Raw genomic sequence first — 12,581 nt, 5'->3', positions numbered from 1 at the left:
AAGTTCAGTGTAGGGTGACAATGGGCTTCCTAAAATGATGTGGGATTAAATAGTGGTGTGATAAATATTACAAATGTGTCCAGAGCAGCTTGCTGCACAGAAGATAAATATGGTTTTAGCCTCAGAATTCAGTAAATTTCAGTAATTGCTGTATTTGAAGGAGAGGTTTGTGTATATATCTGACTAATCTGATGGCTGATGGAAATAACTTGTCTTTGTGTGTATAGACAAATCTCATGAGACTCTTCTACTTACCAGTCTTTGCAAAATGTTGTGATTATTTAAGGTCCTATCTGTTGGCTATGTTTTTCCCCTAAGAAGTTTTTTCTTTTAATTTACTTCCTTGATAAATATCTTAAGGGAGTTTACTTAATAAATTTAACTGTTATGGGGAAATTACAGTGAAAATTGTAATTTTCTCAGTTTTGTATTGTGACCTTTTGTTTGTTTGCAAGTGAAGATATAAATGAAATACTGCTAACTGCTTTGAGCTGTAAGCAAAGGCCTATGTGAGCATTTATCAAGATCATGTGCAGTGGACATTGTCTTCTAGATGCAAAGAGTATGCTATGAAAAGATGATCAAGATATGTGCCCCACCCTCATCTGAGAGCTGTGAAAGGGATACAAAGTATTACACATCTTCAAAACAATATCAGTTAAGATTAGGTTCAACTCCATATAACAGGACAACTTAAACTTTCAGTGTGTAACCAAGTTGGAAATTTATTTCTTGCTAATATACAAAAAGTCAGGAAGTGGGCTATGTAAGGCCAGTATGCTGGCTCTACAAAATTGTCAGGGGCCTGGTCTCTTAGGGATGGCCCTCGTGATCCAAGATGTCTATAGAGTTATTACATTCTCATTTGAGGAAGGAGGATGAAGGAGAGAAAGAAGAAAGTACATTTTCATTTATATCTTATTAGCTAAAATTTAGTCACATGGCAATACCCAAGTGCATGGAAAATGGAAATGTAGTGTTTTAGCCAAGCATATGGCTGCCTACCCCAAATAATTGGTATGATTACTGAAAAGTAAGGGAACAATGGTTTTTTAGGAGGCAGCTCATAGTCTGCCACAAGAGGAGATTAATTCTTACTAGGAAAATGAGAAAACACTTGAAAAATAGATAGAATTTCATAAGGTAGTAATGAAGAGGGAAGAAATATTCTAAGAAGTGAGAATAGCGTGAGTGCAAAGATACAGAAGCAGGAAAGTGCAGGGGAGCAGCAGGAATAAGGATTATAATGGGTGATGGTATGATAGATACGGCTGTGTCTGTAGGTAGGTTGGGACCAGGTTGTAGGAGGCACCAGGTTCCATCAAGAGTGATGGCAGAAAATGGGCTGGTACAGAAAAGTCCTAAAGTCTTTACGGAAAAGTAGAAGTCGGGTGATCGTTGAGGAGAAATTGGTAAAGTCAGATATGATAGTCTTCCGAAGAAGAGAAGTTGGACATTCATCATATTTCAAAGTTGCATAGAGAGGAAAGTGGTTGACTCCTCCTGAATCCATGAGTCAAAGGGATTAAAGAAAGCTCTCTTTCCCTTTCAAAGGGTTTAAGGCAATTAATGCTGTCACATATACCTTAGGGCAATTAGATGGAAAGCATTAAAGAATATAAGGGAGTTTGTTTACAGTGGACCTCAGGGAGTACAAAAAGTCTGGTATAGTTAGTGGAGAGGGTGCTAGATTGTATCTAGGTAGAAACAGCGCTAAGCTGGCTATAATTTAGCAAGAAAAGTAGGTGGAGGTTGTGGGGCGAGAGTTCCTATATTTAAGGAGCTGATTGTGGGTCATGGAGATGAAGAAAGCATTTAGTAATAGTCTAAAGGAACATGTCATGGTGGTGATGGAAAGTGGGGGGAGGAGAAGGAAGGAAAGGGAAGATGTGAGTGTAGAATGAAAACCAGCTCCAAAATTGTATTTGGTTCATTAGAGTATTAGATAATAGCTAAGATTAATTTAAGCTGTGGTAACAACTCCCCAAATCACAGTGCATTACAACAACAAAGTTTATTTCTCCTTCATGTTAGTGTCCATTGTGGTTTGACTGGGGCTTTGCTCTACATCCTCTTCATTCTGGGGCTTAGGCTGAAGGAGTAGCCCCTGTCTGGGACATAGCAGAGGGAAAAGAGAAATGGTGGAGCCATACAATGGCTTTTAAAACTTCTGTAGGGAAGTGGCACATGTCACTTCTACTCACATTCCAATGACCATAGCAAGCCTGATATCAATGAGTGGGAAGTATACTCCCATAGGGAGAGGCCCAGTAGGGAGGGCAATAAATATTTTTGAACAGATATTATCTACTGCAATGGGATAGAATGCTATGAGAAAGCCACAGTCCAGCTGTAGGGTGCTTGTTGACAGTTAATACAGCAACTAAGACTTTGTTAATACAGCAACACAGACATAAGTGGATTAGCTTCAGCTAAATCTCAGTCTACGTTCAGGCTGCTGCTGTTAGTGATGGGTTATGTTCAGAGAAACGAATTACTTTGTGTGAAAGGAAGTGCAGGGAAGTTTATTCGTAATTCATTAGTAAACCTATAATGTTTATTACATGTCTACTTTTACACTCAGTACATTATCCTAGGCTAAGGGGGATTACTATCATTGTTTAAAAAACAAAATTAAAATTAATTTAATGGGAAAATCTCAACTCCAATTAGAGAGCTCTTTCTTTTGTATTCTTCAAATAACACAATAATAGTAAATCTCTAATCCAATTCTTTGCATGTAAGTAAATGCTTTTGTTAGTTGAAAAATGTTTGTGAGGTTTCACTGTATATATCGTAAGACCAGTACTATGTCTGGCACAATGCTGTGTCTTTTGGGGAAGTATGTCTCTATTTTAAGGACATTAAGAGTATAAGCTAAAGAGTTGAAGATATATATCAACTTTGGAAAATTTCTAGGTTATTCTCTAATGGGTTAAGATTTTAATGTATGTCAAATATATAGACCAATTTTGGCTTTGTTTTATTTCTTTGTGCCAGGTTTTAGATTTTTATTTTTGTTTGACTACCTCAGATTTCTTCATCTGCTGCACAGGTAGAGAAAATCAAAGAGTACAATCTATATATGAAACAAGAATTGAAGGAGAGAGGTAGACTAAGCAGGAAAGGAGAGTGAGAAAAGAAATAAAGGATGAAATCAAGATGACAGAGAAAATGAGATTTGATTAAGGTAAAGACACAGTTGTTTCAGGAAACAGCATGGTTGGTGCAAGTATTTTTTTTTAGAATCCCAAGGAATAGCTGTGTTTTTCTAGATATATATTTTTAGTCAAGTTTCTAAATTGACAGTGTGACTTTTTTTGGCCTAACTTAGGTATATACTCTTGATGTACCAGATGCATTCTATTACTGTTACAGTCCAGACCCTAGTAATGCAAATGGAAAAGATATCATCATGGAAGCGATGGCTGAGCAGATAGTCACAGTATGTGCTACCCTGGATGAAAATCCTGGAGTAAGATATAAAAGGTAAGACACTCAGTGGTGCCTTTATATGTTATGCTGTCTATTTGCTCTTTGGTATAGAGGTAAGTAATGTCTCTGTGCTTTTGTGTGTTGGTTTGCAGAATTTATTTTCTTTATAAAATTATGCTGTACATATAGGAGATTTAAAGTTTAAGGCTTAAATTTCAGAGTAACTAATAGCCTCTATTACTGAATTTCAGAGCTTAAATTTGGTATGGTTTACATGTATATTTTTCATGAGTTTAAGGAATGCTTAGAAGAATGTCTTTGTTGTCCTATGGGGAATACCATCTTACATTTAATGTTTTATTGAATTTCCACCAAATTTAAATAGTCATAGTATCTGGATACTGGTTATAGTATCTAAATATCTATGGTATCTAATTCCAGTAGCCATTTTAAATAGATTTTTGGAGGTTTTCTGTTTTTTTTTTTTAATTATTATTATTTATTTTATTTTTAGCTGCATTGGGTCTTCATTGCTGCGCATGGGCTTTCTCTAGTTGCGGGCGAGCGGGGGCTACTCCTCGTTGTGGCGCGCAGGCTTCTCATTGTGGTGGCTTCTCTTGTTGCAGAGCACTGGCTGTAGGCGTGCAGGCTTCAGTAGTTGTGGCACGTGGGCTCAGTAGTTGTGGCTCGCGAGCTCTAGAGCGCAGGCTCAGTATTTGTGGCGCACGGGCTTAGTTGCTCTGCGGCATGTGGGATCTTCCTGGACCAGGGCTCAGACCTGTGTCCCCTGCATTGGCAGGTGGATTCTTACCCACTGCGCCACCAGGGAAGCCCGATTTTTGGAGTTTTTTAAAAGTTAAAGTTTGACTTTAGTACTATGTACCTTTATTTATTTGCTTCTTATTAAAAATAAAGTTTACTGTAAAGTGCATAAATTATATTTATATGGCTTGATAAATCATTCCAAAGTGAACATACCCATCTAACTTCACCAAGGTCAAGAAATAGAATACTAACAGTATCTCAGAGGCCCCCCTCATAATCCCCTCTAGTCGTCACCCCCTGTCTCCTCCCCAGAGGTAACTACTATCTTGACTTCTAACACATATTTTAGTTTTGCCTGATTTTGAACTTGGTATAAATGGGGTTATGATGTTTTTTATTTCTGGCTTTGTTCAGTATTATGTTCTTAGACATTCATGTTGTTCTGTATAGCCAGACAGCTTGGATTTTAATCTCTGCTGCTTACTGGCTGTGTGATCCTTCTGCTCTCAGTTTCTTTATCTATGAAATGGGAACAATCATAGTACTCACCATATAAGGTTGTTTTTAGAATTAAATGAGTTAATATCTGTAAAGAACTCAATATAGTGTATGACACTAATAAACTAGTAGACGTAAATATACTGTACTACAACTAATAAGTTATGTCACTTGTTTCTGTTTTAAAAGTTTCTTTAACTTAAACATTGACATTTGTCAAGGTAGTTGGATGAATTGTTTAATTTCAAATTCATCTAGTACTTTATATTTAAGTTTCATTATTCTTGACCATTTAAAAAATCTTCTGTTAATTACTTAGAAAGAATACAGTAAATCTCCTTAAATCAGATGTGACCAAACAGGCTCTTCACTCTTACCTCAGGTGTTGGAAACATTCTTTTTCTTATAGGTGATATGCTAATTACATTCTGAACTTACGTTGTTTATCTCCTGCTAGAGTTCAGTCTCTGTTCAAGCTTCTGCTCTTGGTGTTTGGCTCTGTTCAGGGAAATGAGTATGTAATATAGTCAGCCATATATATCCACAGGTTCGGCATCCTCAGATTCAACCAATCGTGGATTGAAAATATTAAAAAAACAAAATTCCAGGAAGTTCCAGAAAGCAAAACTTGAATTTGCTACATGCAGACAACTATTTACATAACATTTACATTGTATTTATGACTATTTACATAGTATTTGCACTGTATTAGTGTTATAAGTAATCTAGAGGTGATTTAAAGTATATGGGGGATATGCATAGTTTATATGCAAATACTTCACCATTTTATAAAAGGGGCTTAAGCATCCATAGATTTTGAAATCTGAGTGAGGTCCTGGAACCAATCCCCTGTGGATACTGAGGGATAACTGAGGCCAATTTATAATTTAATAGCTCACCTTTGGACCTGTTTGGAGTTACTGTAATAGTTAAATAATCAGGCTTTTAGAATCCTACCTGTTCTTTCACAAAGTATTCTTTTATGCCTCATGGACTTTTCAAGTGTAATTCTAACATGAAATTATTTCCTTTTGAAAATATTTTAAAGCAAAATGTGTAATAAATTATTCTTTATAGTTGCTGCTTTATTTACTTTTGAGGTATAAAACCTAAAGGTCCTTTAACACTTTGAAACCCTTTACAAGGAGAGCCTCCATTTTTGAGGTTGGTGTGCTAATTGAAGAGCCTTTTCCAACAATTTCTTGTAGACTCGGAAGTTATACTAATGTCACTGGTCATGAAGTTACAATTTAGAGTATGATTTTATCATTTTAGAAGACAGTGGTATATAAGATTTTCTGCAAAAGACTATATTGGAAAGTTGACTGCATGTTAGAGAGCATGTAGGGAGATCTCATACTGCTAGTGGGAGAGATAATTGGTCAAGTAATTTGGAGAGTAATATGGTAATATCTGGAAAAGTTGAAAATGTACATACCATATAATCTAGCAATTATACTTTTAGAAATAATATATCTAGAGAAACATGTACATGGAGATGTATGTACAAAGATATTTGTTTCAATGTTGTTTGCAATAGTATAAAATTGAGAATGACTTAAATGTCCATCTTTAGGGGAATGAATGCATAGAATCCAGTATAAATCATATGATGGAATACTATATAGAACTAAAATGATTAAATTTGATATGTGTGTCAACATAGATAGATCTCACACATATATATAACAGTAAAAACATACTGTTAAAACACATATAAAACAGTAAACATATGTATAATAATAATGACAGGAAGAATACACATCAAATTCATGATAGTAGTTGCCTTGGAGTGGGGGTAGCTAGGGGTGGCGGAAAAGACCAGGAATTGGGAGGGGAATAAAGGGACTGCGGTTTTATTTATAATATTTCCTTCATATGAAAAAAAATCTGAAGCACAAATGAATGATAAGGTTTACATTGATAAAATCCAGACAAATTGATATAGCATTATATTTGATGTATTATCTGAACTTCTCCATGTTTATAAAATCTTTTAAATGAATAAATTTATGGTTTAATTTTAGAATTCAACTTGATGATATTGTAAAGTGTGTCTTGAAAGAAAGATAATTGTTTGAACATTTTTTCCGTTTCTAGTAAACCTCTAGATAATGCCAGTAAGCTTGCTCAGCTTGTTGAAAAAAAACTTGAAAACTACTACAAGATTGATGAAAAGAGCCTAATAAAGGTAACATATAAAAGACAAATAGTGGTTATGCATAAAGTCTGTCTTATTTCTTTATAAACCAAGGAAACTGTTCATTCATTTTCCAGTATTGATTTGAGAATCATTAACACAGATCCCCAATTTTGATTTGGGAATCACTGATATAAGTGGTAGTAGATGTCTTAATAGACAGTGTGGCTTAGAAGGGAAGATAAGGGTTTTGAAGTAAGCACTTTGTGTAAATCCTGGCTATGCCATTTAATTCATAGATATGTCAATTAGCAAATGATGTAACTTCTCTGTGCCTACGTTTTCTTATCTATAAAATGGAGATAATAAGAGAATACCTATTTTATAAAATAGAGGATTAAATGAGTTAATACATAAAAAGTTTTTAGAATAGTGCTTGCAACTGAGTAAACAGTTAATAAACATAATTTTTCCTGTTATCACCAGCTTTGTGTTCTTGGACATATTATTTACTCTGAGTTGTATTTTCATCTATAAAATGGATCAGATGATATGTACCGTGCTTGGTTGGTATGAAGATTAGGCAGATTAGCTTGTGTTTGGCATATAATAGGAGTTTAATGAATGATAGCTATTACTATCTTATCAAGGTAATATAAAGTAATCTAAGACTAAGATTAGAACCTGGGGAATTCTAGCATTTGAACTTGGGTTGGAGAGTGAAGAGCTTGAGTAGACTGACAGAGGTGGTGCCAGAGGGCTAGGAAGCCATATTACAGTAGCTGAAGAATGAAAAGAAGGAACTGTTGATAGTTTAGAAGAGAAGATGGGCAAGGAAACCACCAATTACAATGCATGTAGTAAGAGGAATGAGAGAAGAATACATGAAATGTAGTGGGAACATAGGCTGGGGCTTAATCTTATTGTAACTGGAGTCTTGGAAGGCATCCTAGAGGAAGAGGCCCTTGAGCTTGAAGAATGAGTATAACAGAAGAGGGAGTTTTTTTCTTGGATAACAGGATTCTTTGGGCAGAGGCATAGAGAAAAAGGCAAAATTCACAATCAGACAACTTGGCTAGAATGGAGGGTGTAAGATTAGATGTAATGTTGGTTTAGAACTTTAAAAGTTACTAGTTTTTGGTTTGGAGGACTAGTGAAATCTGTTGTCCTGGTTGTAGTTATGAAGATAATGGCTCGGTATACATAGCATAGTGGGTAGTCAATAAATGTTTGTTGAATGAGGAAAGAGATAAACGATCATTATATTAGTTAATATCCCTTTAGTCCTTCATGATTTCAATGAGAAAAAGGAAAATCCACAAAAATCAAACTTGTCCTTTCCATTCTTTCTGCCTCAGAAATTATACATCTTTCAAATGCTTGATACCTTTTCTTCATTCAAGGACCTGAGAGAGTGTCACCTGCTTTTTGAAGTCTTTCCTCACTCTTCAGGTCAAGCGATTCTTCCTCTCACATACTTTCATAACCCCAAGCCCTGATATAGCACTTATATTGCACAGTCTTTTTCCTATTCATATTTCTGAAGACTCATAACTTACATGTATTGAGGGCTTACTAAGTGCCAGGCACTGTGCTAAGTGTTCATGGTATTATTACATTTAATCTTTACAGTAATCTTATAGGGCAGAGGTTCTGATTAAATATATATATTTTTTGTTTGTTTTTTAATGAGAATACTGAGATATTAACAAGTTAAGCAATTTGTCCAAAGTTGTACAACAAGAAAGTGGTCAAGGCTGGGAATTCCCTGGCGGTTCAGTGGTTAGGACTCCACTCTCTCACTGCCGAGGGCCCAGGTTTGATCCCTGGTCAGGGAACTAAAATCCCATAAGCTGTGTGGCGTGGCCACAAAATTTAAAAAAAAAAAAAAAAAAATGAAAGAAAGTGGTCAAGGCTGGATTCAAACCCAGATCTACCTGATTCCAGAGGCTGTGCTCTTAATCACTATACCATACTATCTCAAGGTTTATTTAAATGAGTGAATGGTTATTAACTAAAAAAAATTTTAAAGATCTATTCTATGTAGTTTACCTTTGTCTGCTGTAAGTAAATGAATAAGAAATGTTTGTCTTAGTTGTGGTTGTCTCTTACTGCTCCAAATAATAATCCAAAGAATTTATTACTTTTTAAAATGAAGTATGGAAGATACTGATATTAACAATGATTTTTCCCAGCACTATTATTCACTGTTTAATGATTAGTGCTGTTTGTGATTTAATGATAGCAAAGCTTTCATTGTAATTTACCATCTTAGCTGGCATCAATGTAATCTTTTAAAATGCGTAATGGTTAAGAGTACAGGCCATGGAGTGAAGCTGACCTGGGTTCGAATCTCCCTTCTACTACACACTAGCTAGCTATGTGATTTGGGCAAGTTACTTAATTTTAAGCCTTAATGCCCCCATTGTCAAATGGAGTTAATAATCCCTGTCTCACAGGGTTGCTATAAGAATTAAATAATATGGATATTTCTTGCTTAGCGCAGTGTGTAGCATAAAGAGCTCAAGTAATAACTACTATTCATAATTTATATCAGTTTTAGTGTTTATGGAGCTGAATTCCTAAGGAAATAGATTTAGTGCAGGCCAAATGTTACTTTTTCTAAAGGAATTTTCACAATATTGTATTATTGAGTATAGCCTCTTACTCTAATTATGAAAGCTTTTGGTTTTGTAGTCTTATTTTCTTCCCTGTTATACCACTCAGATTTTTCTGTTTTAATATAACTTCACATTCTTAGGAATGGGGCAGAACTTAGGAAAAGTCTGCTTTTGTTTTCTAAGATACTAAAAATGTGTTCACACAAAGAAATTGAAGTTTCTTAAGATAATTTTATTTTGTTATTCCAGGGTAAAACTCATTCCCAGCTCATAATAATTGATCGTGGCTTTGATCCTGTGTCCACTGTCCTGCATGAACTGACCTTTCAGGCAATGGCATATGATCTACTGCCGATTGAGAATGATACATACAAGCAAGTATAACTTGAAGGGAATATATAGATATAGGACATATACAAACAGGATAGGATATTAGCATTTAATGATTCGTGCAGGCACCAGAAATCTAAAGCCCCTGTAACCTTTTTTCTTCAGAGACTTTATCCTTCTCTTACCCCTATAATCATAATCTATTAAAAATATCTTGACCTTGTTAGTTAATGGGTAATTTAACTGCTTTGAAGCTTTTTCAGTGTATTTGCTTCCTTAACTGTGTCTACAACAAAAATAGATTTTAAACAGCTGGAATTTGTACTTTTCAGTAAATACCAGGCTCACTACTATATTTATTGAAGTGGAAACCATATTCAAATTGGTTAGGCTGTGATTATTCTGAATCACACATCCAAAAGTTATCTATATGTGCGTCTTGTCAACATAGTGTATTTAAAAAGATTAGAAGACTAGGAACCTAATTAGGATGGTTACTGAGAATAGATACAGGTTTACCAATTTGGCACCTATTATTGACTTAACTCTGATATAAGCATATTAACTTTAAAAGTAATATCAAGTAGCTAAATAAAAAATGAAATCACTTTTCTGTTAAGGAACCATTTTATTGTACCTTTGTGTATCATTTATGAGTGTGTGTATATATATATATATATATATATATACACACACATATATATACATAACATGTTATTTGATATCATAATTTCTAAATCCAAATTGGCATTTTTCAGCTAAGATTTACTGCTTTGAGCATAGTAATGAAAAAGAAAATTAGTTTTCTGAAATTTTATGTTTAATTTAGTAATTTTAATAGATTAAAAAGATCCAAAAATTTGTGCCAATTATAATACTTAATATTTTTTCTTAAACCAAATATTGTAAAACTAATTTTGTATTTTCTATTGTATTTTTATTTGCATTCTGGTCAAATCCTGGCTTCTGAGTTTTTCTTTGTTATTTGTATTAATGTTAGATGACGTAGATCAACATTTTTCTAATATAAAAGTAGTTTTTCTAATATAAAAGTAGTTATTCTAATATAAAATTAGTTTTTCTAATATAAAAGTAGTTATTCTAATATAAAAGTAGTTTTAAGCAGTTTATTCAGAATTTTCAGAAAGCATGTTGTTTACCTCTCTTATCCTTTAGGTCTCTAAACCTACGTTGCTCAAGAGATTTAGAAACGACTTAAACTGATGGCACTTAAGAATTTGGTTCCAGACTATTGACATAAGTTTCCAACATTTCTGACCTAGCACTTTTTTTTTTAATTTATCTCCCTAGGTTTGCTGGCAAGCAAAGCAAGGTTTAATTTTTTAAGAGTAATGGAGAGACTTATTTAAAAACAAAAACAAAGAAGTCAGAGATTTTTTGGATGAATCAAAAAGTCCAGGGATAAGACTAGATGGAAGCGTGAACTCCCTGTGGATTGTGCTCCATCCCAATTTTTAATGGAAATAATGCAGAGCAGAAACTTCTAAGTATCCAGACTGTGTTCTTCATCTTGGTCACCTCTTCAAATGTACTCTTAGGATTGTCATCATCTTTTAGTATTGTCAGGCCTGCTACCTTAATCTTTGTTTATAAATCAAAGGTTAAAGAAGTACAAAGTGGCATTTTAAATGACAAAAAGGCCTCTGTCCTTAGTGCAGTCTTGTAATTAAGCACAGTCGTTCTGCCTTTGGACATCTGTAATTAAGACCAAATAGGTAGATGGTTGCACAGTCGTTCTGCCTTTGGACATCTGTAATTAAGACCAAATAGGTAGATGGTTTTATAGACGGGGCCTGAAATTTGGGGGATTGTAGAAATGATTATATTTATACAGCAGAAATCTCCATTTATTGTCTGCTATCCAGTGCTAGGAAAGCTCAATGCTGTCCATTCTGATCTTGGCTCAGGACGTTGACAGTCCCAAGGATGATTGAATTTTCCAGCGCCACAAATGGAAGGAGGCTGGCTATTTGCATAAAGAGAGAAGCAAGGAATTACATTTGGGGAAGCAGTCAGGAAGCCCATTTTGAGTAATTTCATGAACCTCTTGAATTGCCTCTCAGTTCAGTAGAACTCATTAAAGCAATCAAGGTTTTTAATGGCTACACTAGTTTTTCTCTCATTTCCTTTCCCATTCTTTAAAGGAGATGTGGTTATAGGGTTAGGGAAGAATATAGAAACAGATGATATATGTTTGTGAATTTTGTACCAACTCTGAAACACCTGCAGTACTTAATAGGCTACACTAGGGGGTGACATTTCTTTTCTTAATGGATGTTTGATAGTTGAGTTGATGGTTATTAGAACGTCAAAGTAGTGTTTTGAGGAACTAGAATACAAATTGTTAGTGTATTCACTCTTAAAGTTGATTGTGGAACGTTGAATTTTTGTTTCTAAGATACCACTTTGCTGAGATAAAACTCTATAATAATGACAGCTAAACCTAATGTTGAAAGTAAAAAGGTCTTGGTAGACATAGCCCTTTGATCTTTATTGTATGGATAACAATATGCCTTAGTTTTGAGTATGTATTCATTATCCCCCAAAATAGTGGATGTACTCTTCAGTTTCTTGAGCTGTATCTTAAAATTATTGTTTACAAAAATGTTTCTTTCACTTTTTGGGTGGGAAAATAATCCAGAAGTTCATACTTCTCTCTACTTGTAGGTATAAAACAGATGGGAAAGAAAAGGAGGCAATCCTTGAAGAAGATGATGACCTCTGGGTCAGAATTCGACATCGGCATATTGCAGTTGTATTAGAGTATGTGA

General features: G+C 34.6%; 1 protein-coding gene across 3 annotated transcripts in view; it reads left to right on the top strand.

Moving 5' to 3' along the window:
- STXBP3 (syntaxin binding protein 3) overlaps positions 1-12,581 on the top strand; it is a 53,128-nt gene that overhangs the window by 19,587 nt on the left and 20,960 nt on the right. For all 3 annotated transcript variants that reach the window (XM_082462654.1, XM_082462653.1, XM_082462655.1), the window contains exons 7-10: positions 3,335-3,489; positions 6,799-6,889; positions 9,709-9,833; positions 12,478-12,573. In XM_082462654.1, coding sequence (XP_082318780.1) covers positions 3,335-3,489; positions 6,799-6,889; positions 9,709-9,833; positions 12,478-12,573 — 467 coding nt within the window. The remainder of the gene's footprint in view (positions 1-3,334; positions 3,490-6,798; positions 6,890-9,708; positions 9,834-12,477; positions 12,574-12,581) is intronic.

The sequence above is a fragment of the Balaenoptera physalus genome, assembly GCF_965194825.1.
Source record: "Balaenoptera physalus genome assembly, chromosome: 1".
In the NCBI taxonomy this organism is placed as follows: Eukaryota; Metazoa; Chordata; class Mammalia; order Artiodactyla; family Balaenopteridae; genus Balaenoptera; species Balaenoptera physalus.
The sequence above is the reverse complement of the archived record's forward strand: the minus strand, read 5'-3'. Positions and strand labels throughout refer to the sequence as shown.